The sequence below is a fragment of the Caretta caretta genome, chromosome 3 (genome assembly GCF_965140235.1).
Source record: "Caretta caretta isolate rCarCar2 chromosome 3, rCarCar1.hap1, whole genome shotgun sequence".
Classification (NCBI taxonomy): Eukaryota; Metazoa; Chordata; order Testudines; family Cheloniidae; genus Caretta; species Caretta caretta.
Genome location: NC_134208.1, coordinates 164,262,811 through 164,289,871, shown reverse-complemented (window position 1 = coordinate 164,289,871; position 27,061 = coordinate 164,262,811). Strand labels below are relative to the sequence as shown.

The 27,061-nt window shown below is 39.1% G+C and overlaps 1 protein-coding gene across 1 annotated transcript in view; it reads left to right on the top strand.

Annotated features, from left to right (window-relative positions):
* The window catches only part of SPATA17 (spermatogenesis associated 17), a 148,338-nt gene extending 134,604 nt beyond the window's left edge, over positions 1–13,734 (top strand). The window contains exon 10 of the mRNA XM_048843197.2: positions 10,283–13,734. Within this exon, the coding sequence (XP_048699154.1) occupies positions 10,283–10,363 (81 nt within the window). The 3' untranslated portion in view covers positions 10,364–13,734. The remainder of the gene's footprint in view (positions 1–10,282) is intronic.
* The last annotated feature ends 13,327 nt before the right edge of the window (positions 13,735–27,061 follow it).

The window sequence follows — 27,061 nt, the reverse complement described above, 5'->3', positions numbered from 1 at the left end:
CCGTGTTAGTCTGTATTCGCAAAAAGAAAAGGAGTACTTGTGGCACCTATTGTGTGGCTCAGAATGTTCTAACGCATGCTTAAACTCACGAACTGTGACAAATAAGATGATGAAAGATAATACTAAAACAGGCAGAAGACTTAAAATAATGTAAGTGGTTCACTTTATTGCAAGATAATTGCAAACATTGTAACTATTCTGAATAAAGTCGTTACTAAGGCTGGAAAAGGACTTAGAGTGCATCTTCTGACGCCCCATCCCTCCTGTTCAGTAACTTTTTCAGTGCTTTCAGAAATATTGTACTGTGCATTGCTTTGTTCAGGTATTTGCACATGAGCATTCACACATGCAAATTCTGCTAAATAAATATAAAATCTTTACTTTGTTACTGATTTAGGAATATTTTGTGTTTTTTCCAATTCATTTTGAAGTCTAATCAATCACACAAAACTAGAAATATCTGTAACTGTTTTTTCTTTACTTAGAGCTTTTCTAGACAAACAGTGCATGACAAGCTGAGTTGTTAATCTACAGACTAACCATCCACGTAGACCGTGCTGTTGCACACGAAAAATTCTCTAGTGCACATTGTGTACTGCTGGTCAAACCACACTAGGAAACTTTGAGTGCACAAAAGCAGGGTCCATGTGGACAGTTAGGGCATGACACACTGGCGTGCTGTAGATTTACACTCCCCTTGTCCTGCACTCAGTGTTTGTGTAGACATGCCCTTACACTCATCTAAGCTGAACCAAGTCAAAACCACACTGCATCAAACCACCGCTATTTCTAATGTTAGGAAGCCAAGCCTGAACTATCCTTAACCATCTGAGTTGCTCAAAACAGTCAGCCTACTAGAATTAATTCAAAACGCCCTCTCACATGTAAAAACCAATTAAGAACAAACAATTTAGAATCACCTCCAACCTACTAGAATTAAGCCAGTTACTTACAACCTGTTGGATTCAAAACTAACTCTGATTTACCTCAAAAAGAACAACAACATCACAGCTCACTTCCAGAAACCTGATCCAGAACAATGTAAAAAATGCCAAACTGGAATCACTTTTAAGCATCAGATATCGCCTCAGATTATTTCATTCTAATATCTGTCAATTTAAGATAGATGCAACTTGATCAGAGCAGGTTAAAAGTGTTTTTTGGCTTTAGTCCAACAGGTTAAACATGGCGCTGGTCTGGTCTTGGCAGACCACAATTGGCTCTGGAAAGATAATGCTAGAGTTGAACATATTAGACAATGAAAGAGCAGCATATACATGTCATAAATCAAGATACTCTTGCCTAAATGCATTATTTTCTAGCACATATCCTATTGTCAGCAGTTGGAAAGTTAGTCATCATCAGGCCAAAGAATTTGTATAAGGATGCAAGGTCTGTGTTTACATTCCCACCCCCTCATTTTTCATCAAAAGCTTTTAAAGACAGTGTTTTCATATGTACACAGGATTGTAATATTAGGCATAGTTACACCTCACTTGGATTTAATATCCTCATAGAATATCCTTATTTATTACTCATCAGTGTGTTTTCATTTTTGACCAATGTCATTTATACACCTTAGATAAATTAAGATGAAGCTACTAAATGTCTAATCCCCTTTTAAAAAATGCTTTTTGAAAGTGGCCTGCAATAAATCAAGATCTGAATGACAACAGCAAATAAGTAACTCCTGGTACTCTGAATACCAATCAAACTATTTCACCTGTACATTTGTTTTTTAGCCCAGATTCAATAAAGTTCAAGGGTATCCAAGTATGAAATAGCTTGTGAAGAAATTCACATTGCTTTCTTAATTTAATTTACTTGTAAAAAAGACCACATTAGTTCAGAAAATAGAATATCATCTTTGGCAATTTTGGTTCAAATATAGATATAGGGCTTGTTCAGACACAGGCAGAACAAAACTTTGGATAGTGCAGTTTCCACAGATTATTTTAACAATGTGTAGGAAAGCATAATACAGCATACACTGTACTGTTTACTTAGACGAGTCTGTGAAGAATATTACACTTTTTAAAACTGAGTCTGGGATCTGAATTTGCCAACAGGCGCAGTCCCACCCTGAAAAGTGACAACGTAGAAGTGCCAATTCCCTCTTCCATAGATATGTTTCCTGTGTGTATTCAAAGTTACAGTTGCACAGAATGCATAAAAAATAAGGTTTTGTTTCTTTTTACAGCATTGCAGAGCCAATAGATGTACGGGAGAAAGAGCTGGATTCTAACCTGGTTTCTACAACAGTAATAGACTTTTTAACCCAGTTCAAATTATAGGGCTGAAGTCTGATTTTACACTTACTTGGGCAACTCCAATGAATGCAGTGGGGTTGCAGGTGTACTGAGGGCCAAATTTGGACCAGAGATCATTATTACTGCTGAGATTGCACAAGCCAAAAAGAAAAGTACTCTACTGTTGTCATATCCCAGGCTAAATTTAGAGAGGCAACATTTAGGGGGAAATAATCCCATTGATCCAAGCCTTGATGTCCTTACCCGGTTTCCACTCAGTTCTTTTTTAGGCAAAACCCCCATTGAAGCTGGCATCTGGTTTGTCTGAGGAAGGCGTAGTAAAAACTGAGTAAGAACATACAGAATTGGCCCACTTAAAATGCTCACTGTGTACAATTACTGTAAAAACCCAGTTTTTATGAGACGCATTTGTTCATTACCAAAGAATTGGAAATATTAAACGGTGACTTAAGCAGTCACGTTACCTAAAACGTCATTCTCTTCTAGCAAGCCATTGCCTGGCCCTTGCAGCTGTGCATGAGAGTAAGGGGATGTCCTTTTACTCCCTGACGTGGACTACCTGTACCATGGCTAGCAGTGTGGGGAGGGAAGTAGGCTCCACAGAGCGGCTATGACTCCCCTCCCATCCTGTGCAGGTACATTGGACAGGATAGGGTGGGGACTGGGCAAAGCCAAGGCTCCATCTTCAACACACCAGCCAGCACAGCTGTGCTAGGGGGAAGAACCGTGGGCAGGTACAGATCTGGCAGGGTACTTCCTCCCAAGAGCAGCAGGGAGATCATGAGACAGTCACAGTCTCCCCTGCCGAGCTGTTCCAGATGCTCTGCCTCCTCACACTAGGCAGATCATACAGTAAGGATCTAGACCTATGTGATTATCAGATTAGTCCTTTTTCAAATTCATCAGCAGTAATTAGAAATCTTTCATAATTTTAGCAAGCCCTGCTTGAATTTGGTTCTTTCATTTATAACTCCCAAGAGGAAATGTGTGTAAACCAGTGACAGTTTTAAGGCTTAGTAACATGTAAGTATAATTAGAATGAAATATTTGTTGCATAAAGTAAACAGCAATTACTGTTTTCTTCCTCTGTTTGAAAGCTATGAAAATAGTGTTGCTAGACTTCCTACTGTGAGAATAATTTCTTGATTTTTGTGCACATAATATCATATGCTTCCTGTCAATAAAAGAGCAAACCGACAAGCAGCAAAAAGTTGTCTGATGGAAATGTCATACAGAAGAATATAAAATTGGCTTTTGTAATGGCTAAGCAATATTGCTTTTTATTTTAAGATCTAATGACAAGTTGATTCAAAGGGTAAGATTTTCACTTATAAAATCAATAAAGTAAGTTGAAAATTGCCCTCTACATTACTCAATCTTTTTGAATCAGAGAGTTTATTATCGTCAGTGTTGTTTGCATTTGCAAGTGGCAATTAGGGATTTAACGAGACATCACATTTGGAGCTTGTCAAGAAGTTCCATTAAGTCCAAGTGCAGAAAAGCAGCCAGTTCAGGATGGACATTGCAAAGAATAGAGGGAAACAATATCACAACATTATGGGCTGGATTTTGACCGGCTGCTCTGCTGGTACACGATATGGGAAAGGTGAAGGGTCCTTTCCTTACTTGAACTCCCGCGCAGAAGCTAGTTGTGATTTCATTCCTTGCACTCACCTGAGTGAATTGACTATAGAAAGGTAAGAATTGTTAAGAGCATTAGCCATTCCAAAGGGGTGGAGGTATGTCCGTGGCCTTTTTCCCCTCTCCACTGCATCAGCCAGCTAACAAGGAGAGCACACACTACACTGTTAAGTATTTCAGTGCTGTTCTCCCACTGCAGGGAGCTTCCAATAGGCAGTGTGCCTCCCTCAGAGTCAATACCCCTCCACAGACACAACAAAGGCCAGTGTCTAATGCATACCTTTGTTAGTATAGCCTATTTTAAGAGGCTCAGTGACCCAATTGGTTAACACATTAGCTTTTCAACTTTGTAGCCTTAAGTCACAGGAGACCTATATCTGGTTTGTGGACATTAGCCCACATCAGAAAATACTACTGGCAGTCTGTGCCCACCAGCCAGAAAAAACACTATTATGTCAGGCATTTGCATCCTGTACTTCCTGGCTAATTAACTGGAGAGGCTATACGCAAGAAATAGTTCCTGCTACCCAGGAGAAGTGGGTAGCCATTATTAATGTCCCAGCTCATATCTCTCAGTAGCTCTCATGAGCAATGCTGCTTAAGGTGTCTAAATGTACTGGTGGGAATTAAAAATTATAGTCCAGACCCCTTTCACTAGCTGAAATATTGTAAAGTTGTATCGCTGGGGCCAGGATTGGTGTCAATGTACTTTGTGTGAAAAGTGCAATAGAAGCATTAGTATTTGACAGCCCTGGTTGAAATAAGTGAAATTAATGGAGCTCTTTTCATATACGACAAGGCCATGGCACCCCTTTCATGCTGCTTACAGACAGAGAAAAGTCAATACTTTTTTTATTACTTGACACTGACCTACATTCTGCACTACAAGTGCCAGGCCCACTAATTGGTTTCAGTTGTGAGAAAAGTTTGCCCCAAAGAAACATTGGAGCAGATAAATCAATCTTTTTTAGGGTAGCTTAGTGGGTTTTGAGCACTTGAAATGACATTTGTGTTGTATTGACAGAATGGGTTGTTATACTCATTTTGTCATGTCAGAAGCCCTTGTACTAGTTGGAAATGTTGTTAACCAGTACTGATAAATTTACAAAGCAAGAACTTGGCTAGATCAACATTTTACTTTTATAACAGATTCCCACTTCTGATCTGCTTTCTTTGTTAGAAATCTCTGTGGCTTTTAAAAGGTCATGGAGTTTATGAGGACAGCTCAGTTTAAAGCTCTAATTTTACTATCACAGGCACTAACATCAAGGATATACTTACACATGGACACCCAGAGTTACACAGAAAGGATCATACTGTATCAATTATTATTTTAAACAGTATCCCTCATTGAATCCTTCTTTAAAAATAAATGACATGATATGTCCCAGGATATTGACTCAAAAAGGAAGTTAAGCAGAGATGAGTTGAATACCCCTGCTAGCAGTACTCACTAATCCAAGGACAGAATGACGATTTGGGTAACTGTGTCCCTATGTAGCATAACATTACATTTTTTTCATGACCTCGTATATTATTACTTCTGGTTGCCATTTTTTGTAACATATATGACTGTATGTCTTGCATTGGATAGAACATGTCATCACAGCACTTACTTTGATGTCAGATTTTTTTTCTGAGATCCACATAGATTTGTTTACCTTTTCTCAGAGCATATTGTCACAACTGACATTGTGCAGTGGTGGTAATGTATTGGGCTGTCTTGTAGGTTGCCCAGGTTGGTTCAGAAGAAACCTTGGTCTGTGGATCATGAGTCTAGGGAGAATGTTGTTTATTGCAGAGGTTACACAATTAACCTTTGGAGCAGAAGTATGTGGAGCTGTTTCAGTCTGTCATGGCAATCTATATTTAGGTACCTCTTTAAAAATGGAACTTTATCACCATAGACAAAGGACATTCAAAGTTCACACCATGAACCATAATGTTCCAAGTTCAGCAACTGCCCATCAGCTTCATAGTTAATTACGGGCTTAATGCAGAATTATGGAAGGAAATTCTAAGGTCTGTGTTATGCAGGAGGTCAAAGTAGATGAACATAATGGTCCCCTCTGGCCTTAGCATCTAAAAATTTGGGAGGTAGGAAGATGCTGCTTTCCGCCTACTTTTGTTTTGGATTGAAGTAATAGGCTGTCCTTCAAGCTGATGCCTAACTATACTTCCAACCTCTACCACACATTGCTCGATAAGACCTCAGAAATGCATTTTTTGGTTATGTGCAATTTATGCACTGTAATCTTTTCTCCATGTTATTGTTGAAAGAAACTATTAATAAAAAATTTTCGCTGGAAACACGAGGGGCCATTTTCAAACAGCCTTCCAATGGGTACCCATTTGTTCACAAATAGCTTTGCAAATGTCCATATAGTTTGCGCACACAAGTGATAAAATTTACAAGTGCAAAGATGATTTCTGTTCAAAAAGGGGGAGTGATTGCTTGTAAATTCTATTACTTGTGTGCAGTCAGTTGTGTGTGCAAAATGGAGCATCAGTTTTAAAAGTTTAAATCTTGAATTTTAATTTTGAAGCCATTTTATAAAGTACCAATTGCCCTCAGTCAGATGTAAAATTTCTTTGGAATTGATTTTTATCAACAACATCCCCAATGTAAACTACTTGAGCATTAATTGTAGATTTTTTTATTTTTACTTTATTTTTTTACAAAGTCCATATTGTGATCACAGGAGTCTGCTCACTAAGACAGTTCTTTGCTTGCTGACTATACACTGCCCCTTTTTTGAATTCTTTGTCCATGGGTGAGGAGCAGACGTGACAAACAAGTAGTCAATGCATTTAAAAGGTCCCCAGGTCTTGTTAAACTCTAGCATTCTGACTACAGCAGCTTACAGTTTCCTCTAGTAAAAGAATTCAGAGTTCAACATGTTTGAAAATGAGAAGTGATTTCTTGATTTGGTTTGGGGATTTAAAAAACAGGTTTGAGCTGATCTCATCCTGCTTCCTGGCCAATCTGTAGAGAACACAGGTCAGATCCCCTTGGCTACAGCCAAGGCACACACAGCACAAGTTAAGAAGGGTATTGTGCAAAAGGTGCATGAGGCTTACCTTTGTACCTTACTACCCCAGTCCTGGGACTGTTCAGTGTAGGGCCTCTCCCAGCTGTATGTTAGTGCAGACTAGTGGTGCACTAATGTATACCAACTGCAAAACAGCCATAAATAGCTGAAACAGCAAAGGATTGGCAAGTTAAAAGATAGTGTGGACCATACCTCTTTTTCTTCATCCATGCCCTCTATATAGGCAGCTGGAAGAGGAGGTGGTGTAGGATTCTGTACACTATATTTGTGTCACTTAAGGATCCACTTGAACTGGGGTGCGGCAAATAGTCCTGTGGCACCTTATAAACTAACAGACGTATTGGAGCATAAGCTTTCATGGGTGAATACCCACTTCGTCGGATGCATGTAGTGGAAATTTCCAGAGGCAGGTATAAATATGCAAGCAAGAATCAGGCTAGGGATAACGAGGTTAGATGAAGCCCTCTTCTAGCAGCTGAGGTGTGAACACCAAGGGAGGAGAAACTGCTTTTGTAGTTGGCTAGCCAGTCACAGTCTTTGTTTAATCCTGAGCTCACGGTGTCAAAACAGAGGGAGGGAGGGAGGGCCTGACGACATGTACCCAGAACCACCCGCAACAATGTTTTTTGCCCCATCAGGCATTGGGATCTCAACCCAGAATTCCAATGGGCAGCGGAGACTGCGGGAACTGTGGGATAGCTACCCACAGTGCAACACTCCGGAAGTCGACGCTAGCCTCAATACTGTGGAAGCACTCTGCCGAGTTAATGCACTTAATGCATTTAGAGCATTTTGTGTGGGGACACACACAATTGACTATAAAAAACGATTTCTAAAAAACTGACTTCTATAAATTCGACCTAATTTCGTAGTGTAGACATACCCTCAGTCTATAAGGGGCCACAGGACTCTTTGCCACTTTTACAGATCCAGACTAACACGGCTACCCCTCTGATACTTGAACTGGGGTGATCATCTCAGGGATAGACACACGACTCCATACGCAGAATCCACCAACAGTATGTTGCAAAGTGGCCACACTGGACTGGAGGATCTGGTCCTCTATTTCATTATCTTCTATTATACCTGTTATAGGAAATTCATAGAAAATGGCAAATGCAGCTGGAAAAATTAATCACGGGTATGCCATCTGGAAAATGGCCTTCCTTACATATTGCTATTGAGTTTTTGTGCTGAGAGCCTTTTGACTGTGTTGTTTAATTGTATAGCCAATGGATTGAATACACTTGTAGTTCATTTTGAAAAATGTTCAAGAGACCAAATAACCAAACTCAGACAAATTTATTGTCTAAAGACAAAACAGTACCATACGTAAAGAAAACATGCATGCCCTCCTTTTGGGAAGCAATTCTTATCTCACAGCATGTTCATCTTATGTAGAAGGTATGCTTTGGAAATATGCATTTAAACAAGCTATATTTATAGTACGGTGACCAGATGTCCCGATTTTATAGGGACAGTCCTGATTTTTGGGTCTTTTTCTTATATAGGCTCCTATTACCCCCCCACTGCCACATACATCCCGATTTTTCACACTTGCTATTTGGTCACCCAAATTTATAGTATAGTTTTACAAGGTACAAAACTCTCTATATGTCACTAAAATCCAACCCACCAGTTTGTAACAATTCCTTAATTTATTGTTTTGTTACGTACTTTGTCTCTGTTTGGATACAATATTCCAAAACAGTTCCTGTGGAAGTATCTGTTCTAGGACATCGAACGTATGTATCTTGATTTTGTATTTGCTAGCACCAAAGCTGACTTCAGCTTTGCAGTGTGTTATGGGATACTTACCAGGAGTGAACAAGAGTAAGCAGAATACCATTCAAATATAAAAAGTCTGTGCTAACATTTATATATAACACAATGTGTAATATATATTAATATGGCGTGCAATACATATAGCATATACCTGTTGGCTAACAACTGATGTAAAGAGAAATATCTTTTCATGAGCACAGTTTGTGAATGTGTAAAAGACATTTGCCCCCATGTTAGAATAAAAATGTATCTTTAAATTGGGACTTTACAGAATAGCTTGAATGTAATTTATAGTTTAAAAATAAGATCCATTCTCTTCACCTTCTCTGAGTTTTCGTGAATTATTTTGCAATCGTAGCTAAGTGCAGCTCCTTCCTCTTTGTGCTGCTTCAGTGGCATGGGAGGATACAGGGGTTCTCTAACAGGAAAATCCCCACATCAGATAAAGTCAGCTGTATGCTACCCACCCTCCCAGCAGGTGTTGGGTGGGGACAGAAGGGGATTTGGCCAGACATGTACTATTCTCCAATGATCCCCTGTCAGGCGAACTTACAGTAGTCCCTAGGCTGCTCTCAGTAACAGTAAAGAATAGGAAAGGAAGAGATATGATGAGGTAGTATAGAAACACCCTATAAGAGGCAATAAGCACACATACCCAGAGCGAGAGCATGCCAGGATACTCTGGGGCAGGGTTTCCTATGCCTTCTTGCCTTTTAGTGCACCAGCAGAGCAGAGTCATAATTAAGCTCTATATATTTAAGTAAATAAATTACTAGGCTTTTTTGCTAAAAATATGTTCACATTTTTTCCTCTGTTGCAAACATGATGGGTTTATTTATTCAGTGTATTTTATATACAACTTTAATTGGTCTAACTGCACAGTCATCAGTGAATTTATTTACCCTATCAAACTGTGAGGTCTTGCCTAGATGTGGTCAAACATAACTGCTGTTGCCACGATCAGAGCCAGTTGTTTAAATACTCAGTTGTGAGTATCCAGTGAAATAGCTTTAAATAACAAGATAAACAGTACAGCTGCCAACCCAAAGTAATCTTACACTGAGGGGGTAAGTAGCACAGAAAATTTCCTCTTTGTCATTTTGACTTGGGTTTGAAGCTAGACCTGGGCTTAGTTCCAGCTCAAAAAGCCGTTCACTTCAAAGGCTCCTAAATCGTCCCAAGGAGCTAATTTTGGCAGTCAATTGTTTTTGTTTGGCCAGGCATCTTAATAGCAAATGCCGTCTGCTCTGCCAAATGAAGACTTCTTCAATGTTCAGAATCACCATTCCCAATTTTTTCCTGATAAAAGGGGTGGGTGTTTGCTAGTAGCCTTTTTCCTCAAAAAAAAAAAAAAAATTGTGCATAACTTATGTCCTAAATTTTACCTTGCATAACAGGAAAATTAAAACGGAAGAAAGACCAATGGAACTGTACAATATCTACAGACCTCTTAAGTATACTAAAAAATAAAAGTGAAAAAACAAACAAAAATACCCAAACTTAACTGTCTTTTTTCCTCTCTGTTTTTTCTAGGACTTTGAAACAGTGTTACCATCCATTGATCTCTTTGATAAGTTTGGACAAACATATTCCAAAACTGGGCAAATAGTGTAAACATCTATCTATACTGTATCTATTCTATCCAGTATAAGAACTTCTGATAAGCTATAAAGCTAGCAATAAAGATCTTTGAGAAAATGCAAAGCACAATGTTGATTAACTTTCATCTAAGGATTGTAAATGTTTTCCATAAAATGTTGTATGCTACACCTATAATAAAGTAGTATTATACTACTTGATCTTTTAGAAATGCAGTTTTTAATATTAAAAATCTTTTTATAGTTCTGGCAAATGTAATGAATTAGGAAAACTGGCGGACTCTTATAAGTCTTTTATAAAATACTTCATTTATTTATATAGTAATTAATGGAAAAATCATGGATAAGATCCTGCAACTGTGTTTATTAGAATTTTGTAACAGGTGTTAACTACTATAGAAATATTGTTTTCTCTGAAACATGTAAACCTTGAATCTAACTCATGGAAGAATCTACAAATGTTGAAATTTTCTCCTTTGGGGCCTGAACCACATCTTTTACAATCAATGGCTCCCAGGGGAGCTGGATTGGGCCATTTATACAGAGATTACTGCTTTAACTTTTCAACTTTTACATCCTTCAACTTTTCTGTGCTTGCTATAACTCTGCAGAATTAAGAAAGAAAATCTGCAATTCTGTAACACTTTCACATATTAGCTTGTAGGCAAATCCATTTATACATATTTTCAGTATTCTATGTATTGCATTTTACTCCTGGTCCAAAATATCTCTTGTGATAAGAAGACTGGCACATGGGAGGATATGCTGCAAAACAACCAGGTTATAGATGGTTAAGGATGAACACATTTTTGATGACACAAAATTCATTCAGGTCACCATATCCCACATGCATTTTCACTAGAGCACCCTTGGTTCCCATTAACTGCAAAGTTCTGAGCATCCTGGGTTCCCATTAACTGTAATGCGAATCAAGAGTGCTCATCACCTCCTGGGAGGAGGAGTTCAACACTTTGCAGGACTGGGTTATAATTTATTTCTTCAAATAATAATGTCAGTGGATTCTGTTTTCATAGCACTTTGCTGTCGGAATGCTTGGAGAGATACTGCATTTTTCTCCTCGTGTAATCTGGAATATTTGCAACTACCCTTCTCAACTGAAAAAAACTTTTTTTATTGACAATTTTTTATAATGTGGCTCTACTGTCCTCTCCAAATGAACATGCAACTCCTTTAATCCGAAGAGGTGTGTCTATACTAGGAATTGAACCATTGCTGACAGAGCTTTGCAGCAGCAAGTCTCCCTGAACCAGTACTGAAAATAGTTTACATTCTAGTATAGACAGGGCCAAAATATTTTCAATCCCATTTCAGAAAGTCTGAGATTTGTGGGAACCAGAGGACAGGAGAACCCTCAGAGATCGGAGGAAAAACATATTCCACATTTTATAAATGACAGTGGTACAAAGAGAGGAAGAAAGGAAGACTGTATTTTTGTTCTTTTGTACTTTTTAGTTTTTTAGCAAATTCCAGCTTTTAAAAGTTTGTCTTTCTGAGTTGCAACAGGAAATGAATGTCCTTTAATTCCGGTATGTGAGAAACAGCAACTTCAGACAAGTCCCTTCTGTTACGATTTAATTTCACCAAATAAATCGGAGTGCTTCTGTGCTTTGTGGAGGGGGCTGAGCATGAGACGCTTGCACAAAACTGTTGATGAATAAAGATGCCACAGTAATTTTTAGATGTGAGAGCTATCTATTTGATTGCTGCCGCTTCAAGGTAGTTCATCACTTCACAATAACTCACCCCTGTGTTGCCTCTTACTTCCATACCACATTTTCCCATCAGTTCGATTAGAAATGGCAATACCTTTATCAGATTAATCTTTCTTTCTTTTAATATCTCTGACCCCAGGATAAACAAAACCTACCCATACAGACCATCATTGCAGATGCTAGAGTTTTCAACAGCTGACAGTTCTCAACATAGATTAAGGTTAAAAAGAGTCCTTTCAATTCACTCTCACTGTTTGACTCAGCTCTCTCTCTCGTTCTTTTAACCCTCATTCGTTTAATTTTTTTAAACACAACAGGCCATTTCCCATAAGCCTTCTTACACACAAAGTATGTCTGTGGATTTTATTTGAGTAAGAGACAGCTCCACAAATGCAGCAAAGTAATAACTTTATTACCTGTCACTTCTTTCTCCAGATGTATTTTTGTAGGGAAGACAATGCTCTCCTTTTCAGCATGGGACAATATAGAACTTAGTTAATTCATTGTCATGTATAGCCCCTAATATACCGTGCTGCCACTCCAGAGTCCAGGGTTCAATTCCTGAACCCTTTCTCTCACTTCTCATGCAAACATAGTATTCTGCTGAACAGTTAAAATGTCCTGTTAACTTTGATAGTGAATACACTTCTTTTTTCCCTTGTCTAGAACAATGATAAGTACATATTGGTACCTTACCTTGGGGATGGAGTTCAATCAGGGAAAATGTCAAGGAACTCTGCAGGATCTCTTTTAGAGATGTGCAGGTGAAGTTAGGCTAAAAAAATTGATTTCATACAAGTATTCCAATGACTGCTCTACTGATTGTTTTTCTCCTCTCTTACACTAATTATATATACACATACGAACATACACCCTACTACTAGTTTATTAAGCTAAAGCTTTTTTTTTTAATATAAAGGCACAGTAAAATAGTTTTCCCACTAGATATACAAATTCCAGTCAATATCGGTTACTGAAGCCAGAGTACAAAAAGTAGAAGAGGCTTAAGCCCAGACAACAAGCCCACTGCTGAAGAGTGGAAAGAAGTAAAAATGCTCAGAACCCAATCCACTGAGGGCCTGAGCATCCTAAACCCAGCTGGTTTCAGAAGTTGAGGGCACTCAATACCTTGCAGGAGGCACCCAGCACCTGGCAGGAATAGGCCCTTATTTTGGAATACCATGAATAATGCAAAAATAATGTATTGGTGAATGTTAACAGTTCTGTAGTATTTCAGAAAGGGAGAGACGGTGAATAGCCTTTAGACTATAGGCCAGGCAAGACCACAAGGAAAATGTGGTCATGTCCTCTTGTTTAAATCAACGTGACTGCATGTGGCAAACCCACAGTTTTTATTTATTGTCATTTAAATCTAGAATTTTATTTATATTCACTACAAGAACAGTTATGTAATAGGGGTTTTGGCTACTTTGTATGACTAATGTTTGCAGAATTAGGCTATCAATAGAAAAAGAAATGATTTTGTACATGATTTACTTTACTATGGTAATCGCTCCTACCAAAACTAAGTTTGCTATCTTACTTATAGTTATCAAATTACCATGTATACTGTGGATAAATGTTAGCTGTATTTTATTTTCTGTTTTCTTCACTGTAGATTTCCCTTGTCAATAAATCTATTGCTTCAAACATATTAACATTGAATGTTATTTTGAGAAGCACTTGTCACAGTTCAGGGCCACAGCACCTGTATTTCACCTTAGTAGTCCAGCAGGAGCATCCATTCTTGGCTTTCTGCTCCCCAGCCATTGCCTTTTTGGATGGAGATCCATGTCTCTCACCCTTCTCAATGCGGTATTCCCATGCAGCCTAGATCCCTGCCTTCATGATGTATGTCCCGGCACAGATAAGCTGTCCTAGGCCACCTGCTTGCTTTCTCTTCAGAGACTTGTAACAGAGTGATTGTCAACCACTGTAGGTTACCATGTACCACTTCCTATGCAAACTTACTTTGCTCTTAAGGTAAAAAGCATATTGGAGAAAACTTTGTAAAAACAATTCCACAATAACGCATACACAGCTGCATTTTTAATACTATGAACTCCAAAAATGTTAAGCTTAATTCAGTAAGGTTTAACTTAATTCAGTGTAGTTTGTCCAGGATGTCATAGCACTCATTGACTATACTGACAGTTTCCAAAGGGATGTTACAGCCTATTTTCAATGTTCGAGATCTGAAGAATACCTTATTAAGATAGCTACAGATGACAATACAAGTAAGGGAACACTCTGAAGTTTTGAAACTGGCAAGACTAGAAGACGTATCCCTTTGGTGAAGGGACAACAAACTTATCAAACAACTGTCAATTATTTTTGAAAATTAATTGAGAAGTGGGAAGGGGTCAGAGGACTGGTACAAAAATTAAAAATTGTGTGTCAGTCTTTAAAAAAGAAAGAATTGTGGTTGTGGCAATTGCCATCCATTAAGTGTAACTTCAATCCATAGTAAAATAATGGAACAAACATGAAGAGAAAACAAATCGTTCGACATCTAGAGGAAAACAGAACTATGGGAAAAAAACAAATTTAAGATGAGTTAAAAATCATACTAGACAAACGTGACAGTAGCTTTGTATAACTGCAAAATGTGACCCTGATTCTGTAGTCAGATCTGCAAAGGCAAATCCTTGTGCCTGCTTGGAGCTTCATCAAAGTGTCTGTGGCACTAATGCTTTCGAAACGTTTGCGAGTGGCTTATCCCTGATCAGAGACACGCTATTACTGTTGGCATGTTGGTGCTGCTTTCCTTGGTGCCTAACTAGAAAAACACAGTGCATGTCTTTGAGGAACTGTGCATGTCAGGAAGGAACTTTAACCAGAACCTCCCTAGCACGTCAGTCAGATTTCTTCATTCAGCACTTCAGACACTCGGAACTTGCGTCACTAATTTGCACACGATGCCGCTTGAGCACTTTAAGCTCTAGGGTCTGTCCTGAGAGATTCAAGCATTATGGCTTCTGCCTGCACATCGGATGCAGTAGCGTATATGCCAGGTTCCCACGGTTTGAATTTGCCTCTTCAGTTTCCATGATAATGTTATTGTCTTGGTGATACCAAGGTCTAGTCTAATCTTGGTGATGCCAAGTAGGCATCCATTCGGTGGGTTGTTAAATTGGCGTACTTTTACAAGCTGAGACTTCCTCATGAGATTTTAAAGCAGAAGATGCTTAGCTCTGGGAATGTTTTCTCTCAGGGAAAACCTATACTGGCGAACACCAGGCACCATCTCTTACCACCAATCACTTTCTGCCATTGCTCCGTGTTTGAAGATGTTGCAATACTGCTGCCCCCTTCAGTATAGCAGACAGTGTGAGCATAGAAAACTTCTTTAAACAGAAGCAGCTGAACAGCCTCTGCTGTAACCCAAAGTGGTCTCAGCACTCATAGCAGGGAACAGTTGGCTTTTAATGTCCCCAAAGGCAGTGTTGCCATAGTATTGCTGGCCAATGTTTTTGATCTGCTCTCTACACTCTTGTGGCCTAGCTAATTTGTTGCTGCAGCCGTTACAGACAGCTGCTTTAGTGTCTTCAAAGGGTGGTTATTCAAGCTGAGAGAGCCATTTAAAATGTACCCAATGAGGCTCCACACATTAATGCTTAACAATTAAGACCTCTGCAAGCACCCAATTTAGGAGTATTCTACATTTCAATCAGAGGCGGCTGGAGCTCCGAAGGTCCATCAGTGACATGTCTTTCACAACTCAACGGTCCAGCACTTTCATCATCTCAGTAGCTCTGCACAGTACAGAACCTGAGAGCTCTCTTGCTATGGATATTAGAGGGATAAGGAACTTTTGAAGTCACGTGATGCTATGCTCTGGGATGACAGAAATTCCCCACCAGAGAATGCGTGTAACACCTTATCACTAAAAGCTGGATTACTCCACACTGATGGAGACCCCTGAAACCAAAAGGAGTTGCACCTAGGTAACAGAGAACAGAATTTGGGCCTGTGCTTTGTTTATCCAAATTTATATTTCTTACAATAAAGCATTACTTCTGAATTTTATCTTGCACTAATGTTTACAAGGATTTCTGGTAAGCAAGAATAGAAAAGGCTTACCCCTCTTCCCAGAGCCAGTGTTGGCAAACATGATCAGACAATGCAAAACTAGCCAGTTTAGTATTCTTCCATCTCTTAACAACTCAGCTCATTAATGAGAAAATCACCCCACTGCTGGCACAAGCAGATACAGTCACTTATCAGTACACTGAGTTCAGTTTACAGTACTCAGATTCATATTCATGATTACAGAATGCAGTGGAGCAGTTGATTAGCACACTGCTGCATTAAGCAATCACTGCCAAAATGAGACATGTTGAGATTATGCATTAAACTGCATCCTTAAAGAATTTTTTGGTTTTTTTAAGAAATTGCTAAACTGCTGAAACCTGTTGAAATAAATCACTGCGGCACTTCCAGAGAAAACGTTCAGTCTCTATGTACATAATGTTTACTTCAAAAAGCCTGGGCTGTTTTACAGATGAGATCATATGATCTTCCAATACAAGTTTAGCCAAAGTCCCTATTATGACACCTAATTGCAGTTACAAACTAGGTGAGTTTCAGAGGAACAGCCGTGTTAGTCTGTATTCGCAAAAAGAAAAGGAGTACTTGTGGCACCTTAGAGACTAACCAATTTATTTGAGCATGAGCTTTTGTGAGCTCTGATGAAGTGAGCTGTAGCTCACGAAAGCTCATGCTCAAATAAATTGGTTAGTCTCTAAGGTGCCACAAGTACTCCTTTTCTTTTTGCGAAACTAGGTGAGAACCATCCCATACTTAACCTTCTTCCCTGCTTGCTGTTACTTTGTTCTGACTCTTTTTAGTTACATTCAAGCTAGTCATCAAAAATCTAGTTTCTGTGCCTCAGCTTATAATACAACAAGAGGTATTTGTAAATACAGAGGAGCAGCGTTTGTTTCCTTCATGACCATTTGCTGTCTTAAAAAGAGGCAACTTCAATATACTTATGAATTGGAAAGGGATTGTTCAAAGGAGTTGATGCATAAAAGCAAGCGAGCCCACAGGTCGACGCCATTTTAAAAAAATTTGACGTTTGCAAAGGATGTCTGTCTCTTGCACAGCATTGTCTGCATTCTCCAGGCAGATGTTTCATTTGACTGAAGAATATCTCTAGCTACCAACACAACATTGTCCTTGCAATTTGTCGTACATGCCGTGTGTGTGATCTACATTATGTCATAGATTCTCTGTGTGCGATCTACTTAGCCTGCTGCTACAGGCTATTAGTCTGGAAAAGAGCTTTCAAATATAAAGAAAAAGGGGGAAGCAGAGTGTTAATGGCTTTTACTGTAAGTCCTATGTCCACAAGTATTATAGCATGAACTAAAGCTATGGGTCTTTATGTGTTATGGGGATACAGTCCATCAAAATATCACCTCCAGAAAATGAGTATCTTTTCAGTGGTGGTTGCCAGCTGGAAAAAACAATACGATCAATGAACTCTCTCTCCTTCCATCATGCAAACATTCACAAGACTGAGTGATGTACAGAGCAGGGTGAAGTGGTACAAATAAAACAGCAAACAATCCAATCCTTCACCCAAAATATGACCTTTAATGAAGCCATTCTGAGATTTGAAAATGTTTGAACTTAATTTCTCCATTCCTTGCTCTTTTTTTCCTGTTTATGCACTTTATGGTTCTGGCCAAGAATGGAAGCAGAATTTCCAGAATTAAGTGAAGAAAGGCCATTCTCCTGATATTATGGGTCCAGTTTTTCAGGCCCAAGAAGTTCAGCTAACAGAGAGAAGAATACAGAATTTTGGGTATTTATCCAAAACAAACATTTGAACCTTTAGAGGTTGAGCCCCACATTGCACTGATATCAGGAATTAAGGTGATGAAGTAAGACCTTAGCCCAATGCATGAAAACTTGCTTGTTTAATTGTTACCTCTGTGACAGGTTGGATCACAGAAACCCCCTGGGAGCTGCCACTTGATGTGCCAAGACTACTTCTGCTCCTGCTTTCCTGCCCTGTCAGCTTAGGACTTCAGTGCCCTGCCTGGTTTGTGCCAGACCCGCTAGTGTGCTGCAAACCCAGACCCAGGTCTGAACCACGTCCCCTAACAGCTGTAGGCTTAACTGAAAGCAGCTTACAGAAGTGTGCCTGTCCTTGATACTCAGATGCCCAACTCCCATTGGAGTCCAAACCCTAAATAAATAAACATAAAGCTTATACAGGGTAAACTCATAAATTATTTGCCCTCAATAACACTGATAGAGAGATATGCACAGCTGTTTGCCCCCCTCCCCAGGTATTAATACATACTCTGGGTTAATTAATAAGTAAAAAGTGATCTTATTAAAAACAGAAAGTAGGATTTAAGTGGTTCCAAGTAGTAACAGACAGAACAAAGTGAATTACCAAGCAAAATAAAATAAAACACGCAAGTCTAAGTCTAGTACAGTAATAAAAACTGAATACAGGTAAAATCTCACCCTTAGAGATATAATAAGTTTCTTTCACAGACGGGACACCTTTCTAGTCTGGGCACAATCCTTTCCCCTGGTACAGCCCTTGTTCCAGCTCAGGTGGTAGCTAGGGGATTTCTCATGATGGCTCCCTCCTTTGTTCTGTTCCACCCCCTTCTATGGCTTTGGCACAAGGTGGGAATCCTTTGTCTCTCTGGGTCCCCCCACAAAATGGAAAAGCACCAGGTTTAAGATGGATTTCAGTACCAGGTGACATAGTCACATTTCCTATGAGACTCCAAACCTTCATTCCTCCCAGCCTGACTCACAGGAAAGCCTGCCTGCAAACAGAGCAATCCAAAGTCAATTGTCCTGGCTGATGGGAGCCATCAAGATTCCCAACCACCATTAATGGCCCACACTTTGCATAATTACAGTAGACCCTCGGAGTTATATTTCATATTTCTAGTTTCAGATACAAGAGTGATACATTTATACAAATAGGATGACCACACTCAGTAGATTATAAGCTTTGTAATGATACCTTCTAAGAGACCTTTTGCATGGAGCATCTTCCAGTTACATTATATTCACACTCATTAGCATATTTTTATAAAATCATATAGAGTGCATCAGAACCTCATTCTGTCCATTTCCCCTACCTCTGTTTATTAGGTGTCTCATTCACATCCTGCATCATAACCTAGACTGTGAGCTATCTGGGCCAGAGACTGTCTTTTCACATGTCCATAACTACACTTAGCACAATGGGACCCTGTTCCGTGATAGATGCCCCAGGCACTACAGCCATACAAATAACAATAACTAAAAGACATCCAGGAGATTTTAGTCATATATAGGCTTGGAAGGATTAATTTGTTATCTGTAAAATGTCAGTAAATATTGATTTCACCACATACATCCAAACTGACAAAAAATATATTTTCATTGATAATAGTCAAAATTTACACATAGGTAAAGTAAGAACAATGCTATTTGAGAACTTTAGAGTTTGATTTAAGGATATTTACTTTGTATATTGTGACTTGTGATGTTGAGCTCACCCTCCCCCCTAATATCGTGCAACTTTGAAAATTTAAACAGATAAAAATTGGAAAAAATGGATAAACGTCAATATTACCTGTCAAAATTATAACAAAATTAAAATTGAATTCTTCCAAGCCTACTCATATAACCCCTAGGGACTCTGTTGCTACCCACCCAAACTACCACTCAGCAGTAGAGAAGGACAGAAAGAATTGGCCAGAACCTGAAGTCTTACATACATACTTACATAAGAACATGACATAAGAATGGCCATACTGAGTCAGACCAAAGGTCCATCTAGCCCAGTACCTTGTCTTCCGACAGTGGCCAATGCCAGGTGCCCCAGAGGCAATGAATAGAACAAGTAATCTTCAAGTGATCCATTCCCTGTCGCCCATTCCCAGCTTTTGGCAAACAGAAGCTAGAGACACCATCCCTGACCATACTGGCTAATAGCCATTGACAGACCTATGCTCCATGAACTTATCCAGTTCTTTTTTGAAACCTGTTATAGTCTTGGCCTTCACAACATCCTCTGGCAAGGAGTTCCACAGGTTGACTGTGCGTTGTGTAAAGAAATACTTCCTTTTGTTTGTTTTAAACCTGCTGCCTATTAATTTCATTTGGTGACCTCTAGTTCTTGTGTTATGAGAAGGAATAAATAACACTTCCTTATTTACTTTCTCCACACTAGACATGATTTTATAGACCTCTGTCATACCCCCCCCCCATTCGTCTCTTTTCCAAGATGAAAAGTCCCAGTCTTATTAATCTCTCCTCATACGGAAGCTGTTCCATACCCCTAATAATTTTTGTTTCCCTCTTCTGTACCTTTTCCAATCCCAATATATCTTTTTGAGATGGGGCAATCACATCTGCACGCAGTATTCAAGATGTGGGCGTACCATGGATTTATATAGAGGCAATATGACATTTTCTGTCTTATTATATATCCCTTTCTTAATGGTTCCCAACATTCTGTTCACTTTTTTGACTGATGCTGCACATTGAGTGGATGTTTTCATTGAACTATCCACAATGATTCCAAGATCTCTTTCTTTAGTGGTAGCAGCTAATTTAGACCCTATCATTTCATATGTAGAGTTGGGATTATGTTTTCCAGTGTGCATTTACTTTGTATTTATCAACATTGAATTTCATCTGCCATTTTGTTGCCCAGTCTCCCAGTTTCGTAGGATCCTTTTGTAGCTCTTCGGAGTCTGCTTGGGACTTAACTATCTTGAGTAGTTTGTATCATCTGCAAATTTTGCCACCTCACTGTTTACCCCTTTTTCCAGATCATTTATGAATATGTTGAATAGAACTGGTCCCAATACAGACCCTGGGGAACACCACTATTTACCTCTCTTTTCATTCTGAAAAGTGACCATTTATTCCTACCCTTTGTTTCCTATCTTTTTTTTAACCAGTTACCGATCCATGAGAGAACCTTTCCTCTTATCCCATGACAGCTTACTTTGCTTAAGAGTCTTTGGTGAGGGACCTTGTCAAAAGCTTTCTGAAAATCTAAGTACATTATATCCACTGGATCCCCCTTGTCCACATGCTTGTTGACCCCCTCAAAGAATTCTAGTAGATTGGTGAGGCATGATTTCCCTTTACAAAAACCATGTTGACTCTTCCCCAACAAATTATGTTTATCTATGTGTCTGACAATTTTGTTCTTTACTATGGTTTCAAACAGTTTGCCCGGTACTGAAGTCAGGCTTACCAGCCTGTAATTGCCAGGATCACCTCTGGAGCCCTTTTTAAAAAGTGGTGTCACATTAGCTATCCTCCAGTCATTTGGTACAGAAGCAGATTTAAATAACAGGTTACAAACTACAGTTAGTAGTTATGCAATTTCACATTTGAGTTCTTTCAGAACTTTTGGGTGAATACCATCTGGTCCTGGTGACTTATTACTATTTAGTTTATCAATTTGTTCCAAAACCTCCTCTAATGACACCTCAATCTGGGACAGTTCCTCAGATTTGTCACCTAAAAAGAATGCCTCAGGTTTGGGAATCTCCCTCACATCCTCAGCCATGAAGACCAATGCAAAGAATTCATTTAGTTTCTCCGCAATGGCCTTATCATCCTCGAGTGCTCCTTTAGCATCTCGATCGTCCAGTGGCCCCACTGGTTGTTTAGCAGGCTTCCTACTTCTGATGTACTTAAAAATTTTGTTGCTGTTACTTTTTGAGTCTTTGGCTAGCTGTTCTTCAAATTGTCTTTTGGCCTTCCTAATTATATCTTTTACACATTTGCCAGAGTTTATGCTCCTTTCTATTTTCCTCAATAGGATTTAACTTCCACTTTTTAAAGGATGCCTTTTTGTCTCTCCCTGCTTCTTTTACTTTGTTGTTTAGCCACGGTGGCACTTCTTTAGTTCTCTTACTATGTTTTTTAATTTAGGGTATACATTTAAGTTGAGCCTCTATTATGGTGTCTTTAAAAAGTTTCCATGCAGCTTGCAGGGATTTCACTTTTGGCACTGTACCTATTAAATTCTGTTTAACTAACTTCCTCATTTTTGTGTAGTCCCCCTTTCTGAAATTAAATGCTACAGCGTTGAGCTGCTGTGGTGTTTTCCCTGCCACAGGGATGTTAAATTTAATTATATTATGGTCACTATTACCAAGCGGTCCAGTTATATTCACATCTTGGACCAGATCCTGTGCTCCACCTAAGACTAACTCAAGAATTGCCTCTCTTCTTATGGGTTCCAGGACTAACTGCTCCAAGAAGCAGTCATTTAAGGTGTCAAGAAACTTTATCTCTGCATCCCATCTTGAGGTGACATGTACCCAGTCAATATGGAGATAGTTGAAATCCCCCATTATTATTTTTTTATTTTTATAGCCTTTCTAATCTCCCTGAGATCTCTACTTAGCACATGCTTAGGCAAAACTGCCATTTGGGCCAATTCTGATCTCAGGTACCCTGGTGTAAAACTAATGTAACTCCTCTACAATGAGTAGGATTAACTCTAGATTTTCACCAGTGCTACTGTGATGAAGATCTGTGCCAGTGACTCAGTGTCAGGGAGAGAATTTGAGTGTTTAGACTGTCAGCAATATGACAAAAACTGTCTGCATTTTGTGCCCTCTATAGCACCAAGTATACTGGCTATGTGTAACAAATAATTATGAATAAAAAATAAACAATAATCAATCATGTCTGAGGCACTGTATCTCTAGGCTGACTTGTGCCTGTCAGTACTTCAGAAGAAATCTGTCTGCTGCTTTCTATCTAGCAAATGCCAAAATACCACACCAGATAGCTAAAATAACTGTGTTGCTGCTGGTCATCATTCTTCTGCAGTACAGTGGGCAGAGTTCGAAAGTATTTTTTTAGCTTTTTACTGGAAGGTAACATATTGGCAGTGTGAAGAGTTCTATGATTATGATGGTGCTAGAACCAGTGCTAAGAACTAGTTAAAGATGAGTTGGGAATAAAAAGTTAAAACCTACAGCCCCATAAATCCATAGCCCCATAAATAAACAAAATTTTCCTCAGCACTCTCCTTTAATCTCCCTCTGATTCATGTCTAGATTCGTACCCATTCCTTTCAGCCTACAGTAAGGTAGTGTTGCTAATACAAATAATAAATATCAATAATAAAACTTGCTGATAAGAAAAAGGTTGGTCCACCATAGAATCATAGAAGATTAGGAATGCTACATGGAAGATACCTCAGGAGGTCATTTAGTCCAACCCCCTGCTCAAAGCAGGACCAACCTCAACTAAGTCATCCCAACCAGGGCAAACCATCTGTTTGTTCAGACAAAAAATGAAATTGGGTATTACACACACACACAAAAATGAAATTGGGTAGTACAGACATACACACACACTCTCATAGCAGCCACCGGTGTGAGTGGGTAGCAAGTATGTGGGCCAGTGCATACGTGTAAATTGTATTCAGAATCTGCACAGATATAATAATGGGCAAATCTCCAAATAGCTTACGTTTGATTAATATAGGCACACCACAGTCCAGATGATTAACCACCTTTCTAGGGTCTGTTTCCACTCTCATACTGGTGGTAGGAGGTATAACTCCAGTGAAGTGCACAGTGTTACATCAGTTTCACACAGAGAGAGGTCGGAATTAGGTCCCATACATCTACACATTTGGTCTGGCAAGACCCGTACACATTATATTTTGTGTGGTTTCCAGTTATTTCCTTCCTCCTTGCAGGCTCAGAATTATTATTATTGGTTTAACTTATATGGCCCAGTGCTGCTACTCTAGGTGCTGTACAAACCCATGGTGAAGGGCAGTCTCTGCCCAGGAGATTTTACTATCTAATTAAATATGAGGCACAACATGTGGGTGTAACAAACACAAGGTACAGAGGGAAGTACAAGGGTGATTGGAAGTTCCGTGACAAGAGTCTTTCTTGTGATATTTAGCAATTCCAGTCCAGACTGAAATTAGGATGGGCATGAACATTAAAAACAGTGGTTCATCCAAAACTTAAGAAAACAGAGGAAAAGAAGTGGTGCTAGGGGGTTATTATTTTGGTCAAAAGTCTGAATCAATTTTTGTTTTCTCCAAACCATTTCTCCCATCTCTAATTTTTAAAAAATGCCTTGGTTTGTTTTGCATTTCGGGTAAAATTCTGCTGTCATTTACACATAGTAACTCAATTGCTGTCCCTGGCATCACTTCAGATTCACACTGGTGTAAATGAGAGCAGAATCCAGACTTTAAAGAACAAAATAAAATGCCAGTGTTGTTCCTGACAGCGCAGAGATTTCATCATTAAAACCATTTTCCATGTACTTTTTTTTCTCAGCAAGAATCCCTATGGCTTGTTAGTTCCTCGTTTGTAGGATACTGACAGTTGAAGAGGGTGACCGTGACAGACAGCTGTATTTGTAAACATCAAGGCAGAGCTTATGTTTGACCTAGTTCTAGAAATGATTAACACATGATTTAGCTCTCATTCATTTCTATTCACGGTCATATATCTCACAGCTGTTACTAAAGACTCAGAATCAGGAAAGGTCTTTGATGACAGTAATTTATACCTTAGCAATGTATGATCAAATGATGTGATCTGACTGTCCACAGAAACAAGTCATTTTTTAATGCATTAAAAGAAAAGAGTATTTTCTCCTGTTGCTCTGAAGTTTTTGTTTCTCCTTAATCAGAAGCATATTTTAAGTACTGTAAAAACAGTAAAGGTATTTTTTTTTCATTTTATGAGAATATATTCATCTGCTTACTTCAATTCTTCAAAGCTAGTGTAGACTGACGTAAGATCACATATATTATACCAAGCTTTGAATCCATCCATCCCTAAAAAAAAAATCTTTAAGATGTCTGAAATCTTTTCAAAGTACAGTTATTCTTTATTTAATATCATATTTTGTCCTGAAGACTGCATTCTTCTTCTTCAAGTATAATTGTAACTCAAATGACAGGGAACTTCTGCTGTACCGATATGTAACCCACTCCCATCTCTCTCATCATAAAAACACATACCGTAATAAATCTGTGGCCAATTAGAGACAGCATGTTTTTCAGAATGCTCCACCTCACAGCCCCTTGGAACTTCACAGCAGCAGCTGCAACAGAATCATACCCTCCTGCTCCGGAAGCAACTGGTGAGGCTGCTACCACCCGAACTGGAAGAGGACCTCAGTTAGAGAGCTAGGCCCACAGAGCATTTTCTGATTTCATCATGTACACATTTTGCAACGCTTAGCCAGTTTGCCAATTACTATAATCAGGTATGGGTAAGAACATAAGAACGATCATACTGGTTCTGACCAATGTAGGGTGAAGGGTGACCAGATGTCCCAATTTTATAGGGACCGTCCTGATATTTGGGGCTTTTTCTTATATAGTCACCAATTCCCCCCACCTCCTGTCCCGATTTTTCACACTTGCTATCTGGTCACCCTAGACCAATGGGCCATCTAGCCCAGTATCCTGTCTTCCAACAGTGGCCTATGCTAGGTACTTCTGGCAGTTGGAGGTTTAGGGACACCTGGAGCATGGACTATGTCCCCTGTTCATCTTCGTTAATTGCCATTGATGGACTTATCCTCCATGAACTTATCTAATTCTTTTTTGAACCCATTAATATTTTGGGCCTTCACAACACCCCAAGGCAATGAGTTCCACAGGTTGACTGTGCACTGTGTGAAGATGTACATCCTTTTGTTTGTTTTGAACCTGCCACCTATTAATTTCATCAGGTGACCCCTAATTCTTGTTTTATGTATGGGGTAAATAACACTTCCCTATTCACTTTGTCCACACCAGTCATGATTTTGTAAGACCTCTATCATAACTCCCCTTTAGTGTCCTTTTCTAAGCTGAACAGTCCTGGTCTTTTTAATCTCTCCTTGTCTGAAGCTATTCCATACCCCTGCTCATCTTCAATGCCCTTCTCTGCACCTTTTCCAGTTCCAATATATCTTTTCAGCGATCAGGTGAGCTGAACTGCACACACTATTCAAGTTGTGGGCATATCATGGATTTATACAGTAGCATTATGATATTTTCCTAAGGGCGCCTAACATTCCGTTCACTTTTTTTGACGGCCACTGCACATTTGAGCAGATGTTTTCAGAGAACTATCCACAATGACTCCAAGATGTCTTTCTTGAGTGGCAACAGATAATTTAGACTCCATCATTTTATTTCATATTTTATATGTATAGTTGGGATACTTTTTTTCCAATGTGCATTACTTTGCACTTATCAACATTAAATTTCATCAGCCATTTTGTCAGCCAGTTTTGTAAGATCACCTTGTAACTCTTTGCAGTCAGCTTTGGACTTAATTTGAGTGATTTTGTATCATCTGAAAATTTTGCCACCTTACTGTTTATCCCTTTTCCAGATTATTTATGAACATGCTGAACAGCACAGGTCCCAGTACAGATCCTTGGGGTACCCCGCTATTTGCCTCTTTCCATTGTGGAAACTAATAATTTATTCCTACCCTTTGTTTCTTATCTTGGAACCAGTTATTGATCCGTGAGAGGACATTTCCTCGTATTCCATGGCTGCTTCATTTGCTTAAAAGCTTTTAGTGTGGGACCTCGTCAAAGGCTTTCTGAAAGTCCAAGTACACTGTATCCCCTGGATTACCCCTTGTCCACATGCTTGTTGACTCCCTCAAAGAATTCTAATACATTGGTGAGGCATGATTTTCCTCTACAAAAGTCATGTTGACTCTTCCCCAACATATCATGTTTATGTGTCTAATAAGTGCAGCTGAGTTGGAAGATTTGTGAACCTCTCAGCTATTTCTTACAGTTCACAGAATAGTATGAACTTTGTAAACTCTTTTTCCTGTCGTATTAAACCAAAGGATTTTCCCCAACCCCCACAAAACAAGTGGTGATTTTGCAGAAATTGGGAAGCCAGAGTTCATTAATAGGGATAGAACCAGTCTCAAAGAGCTAAGCTGCCATATGCGGATGCCTTCTATGGTTGAAATCCT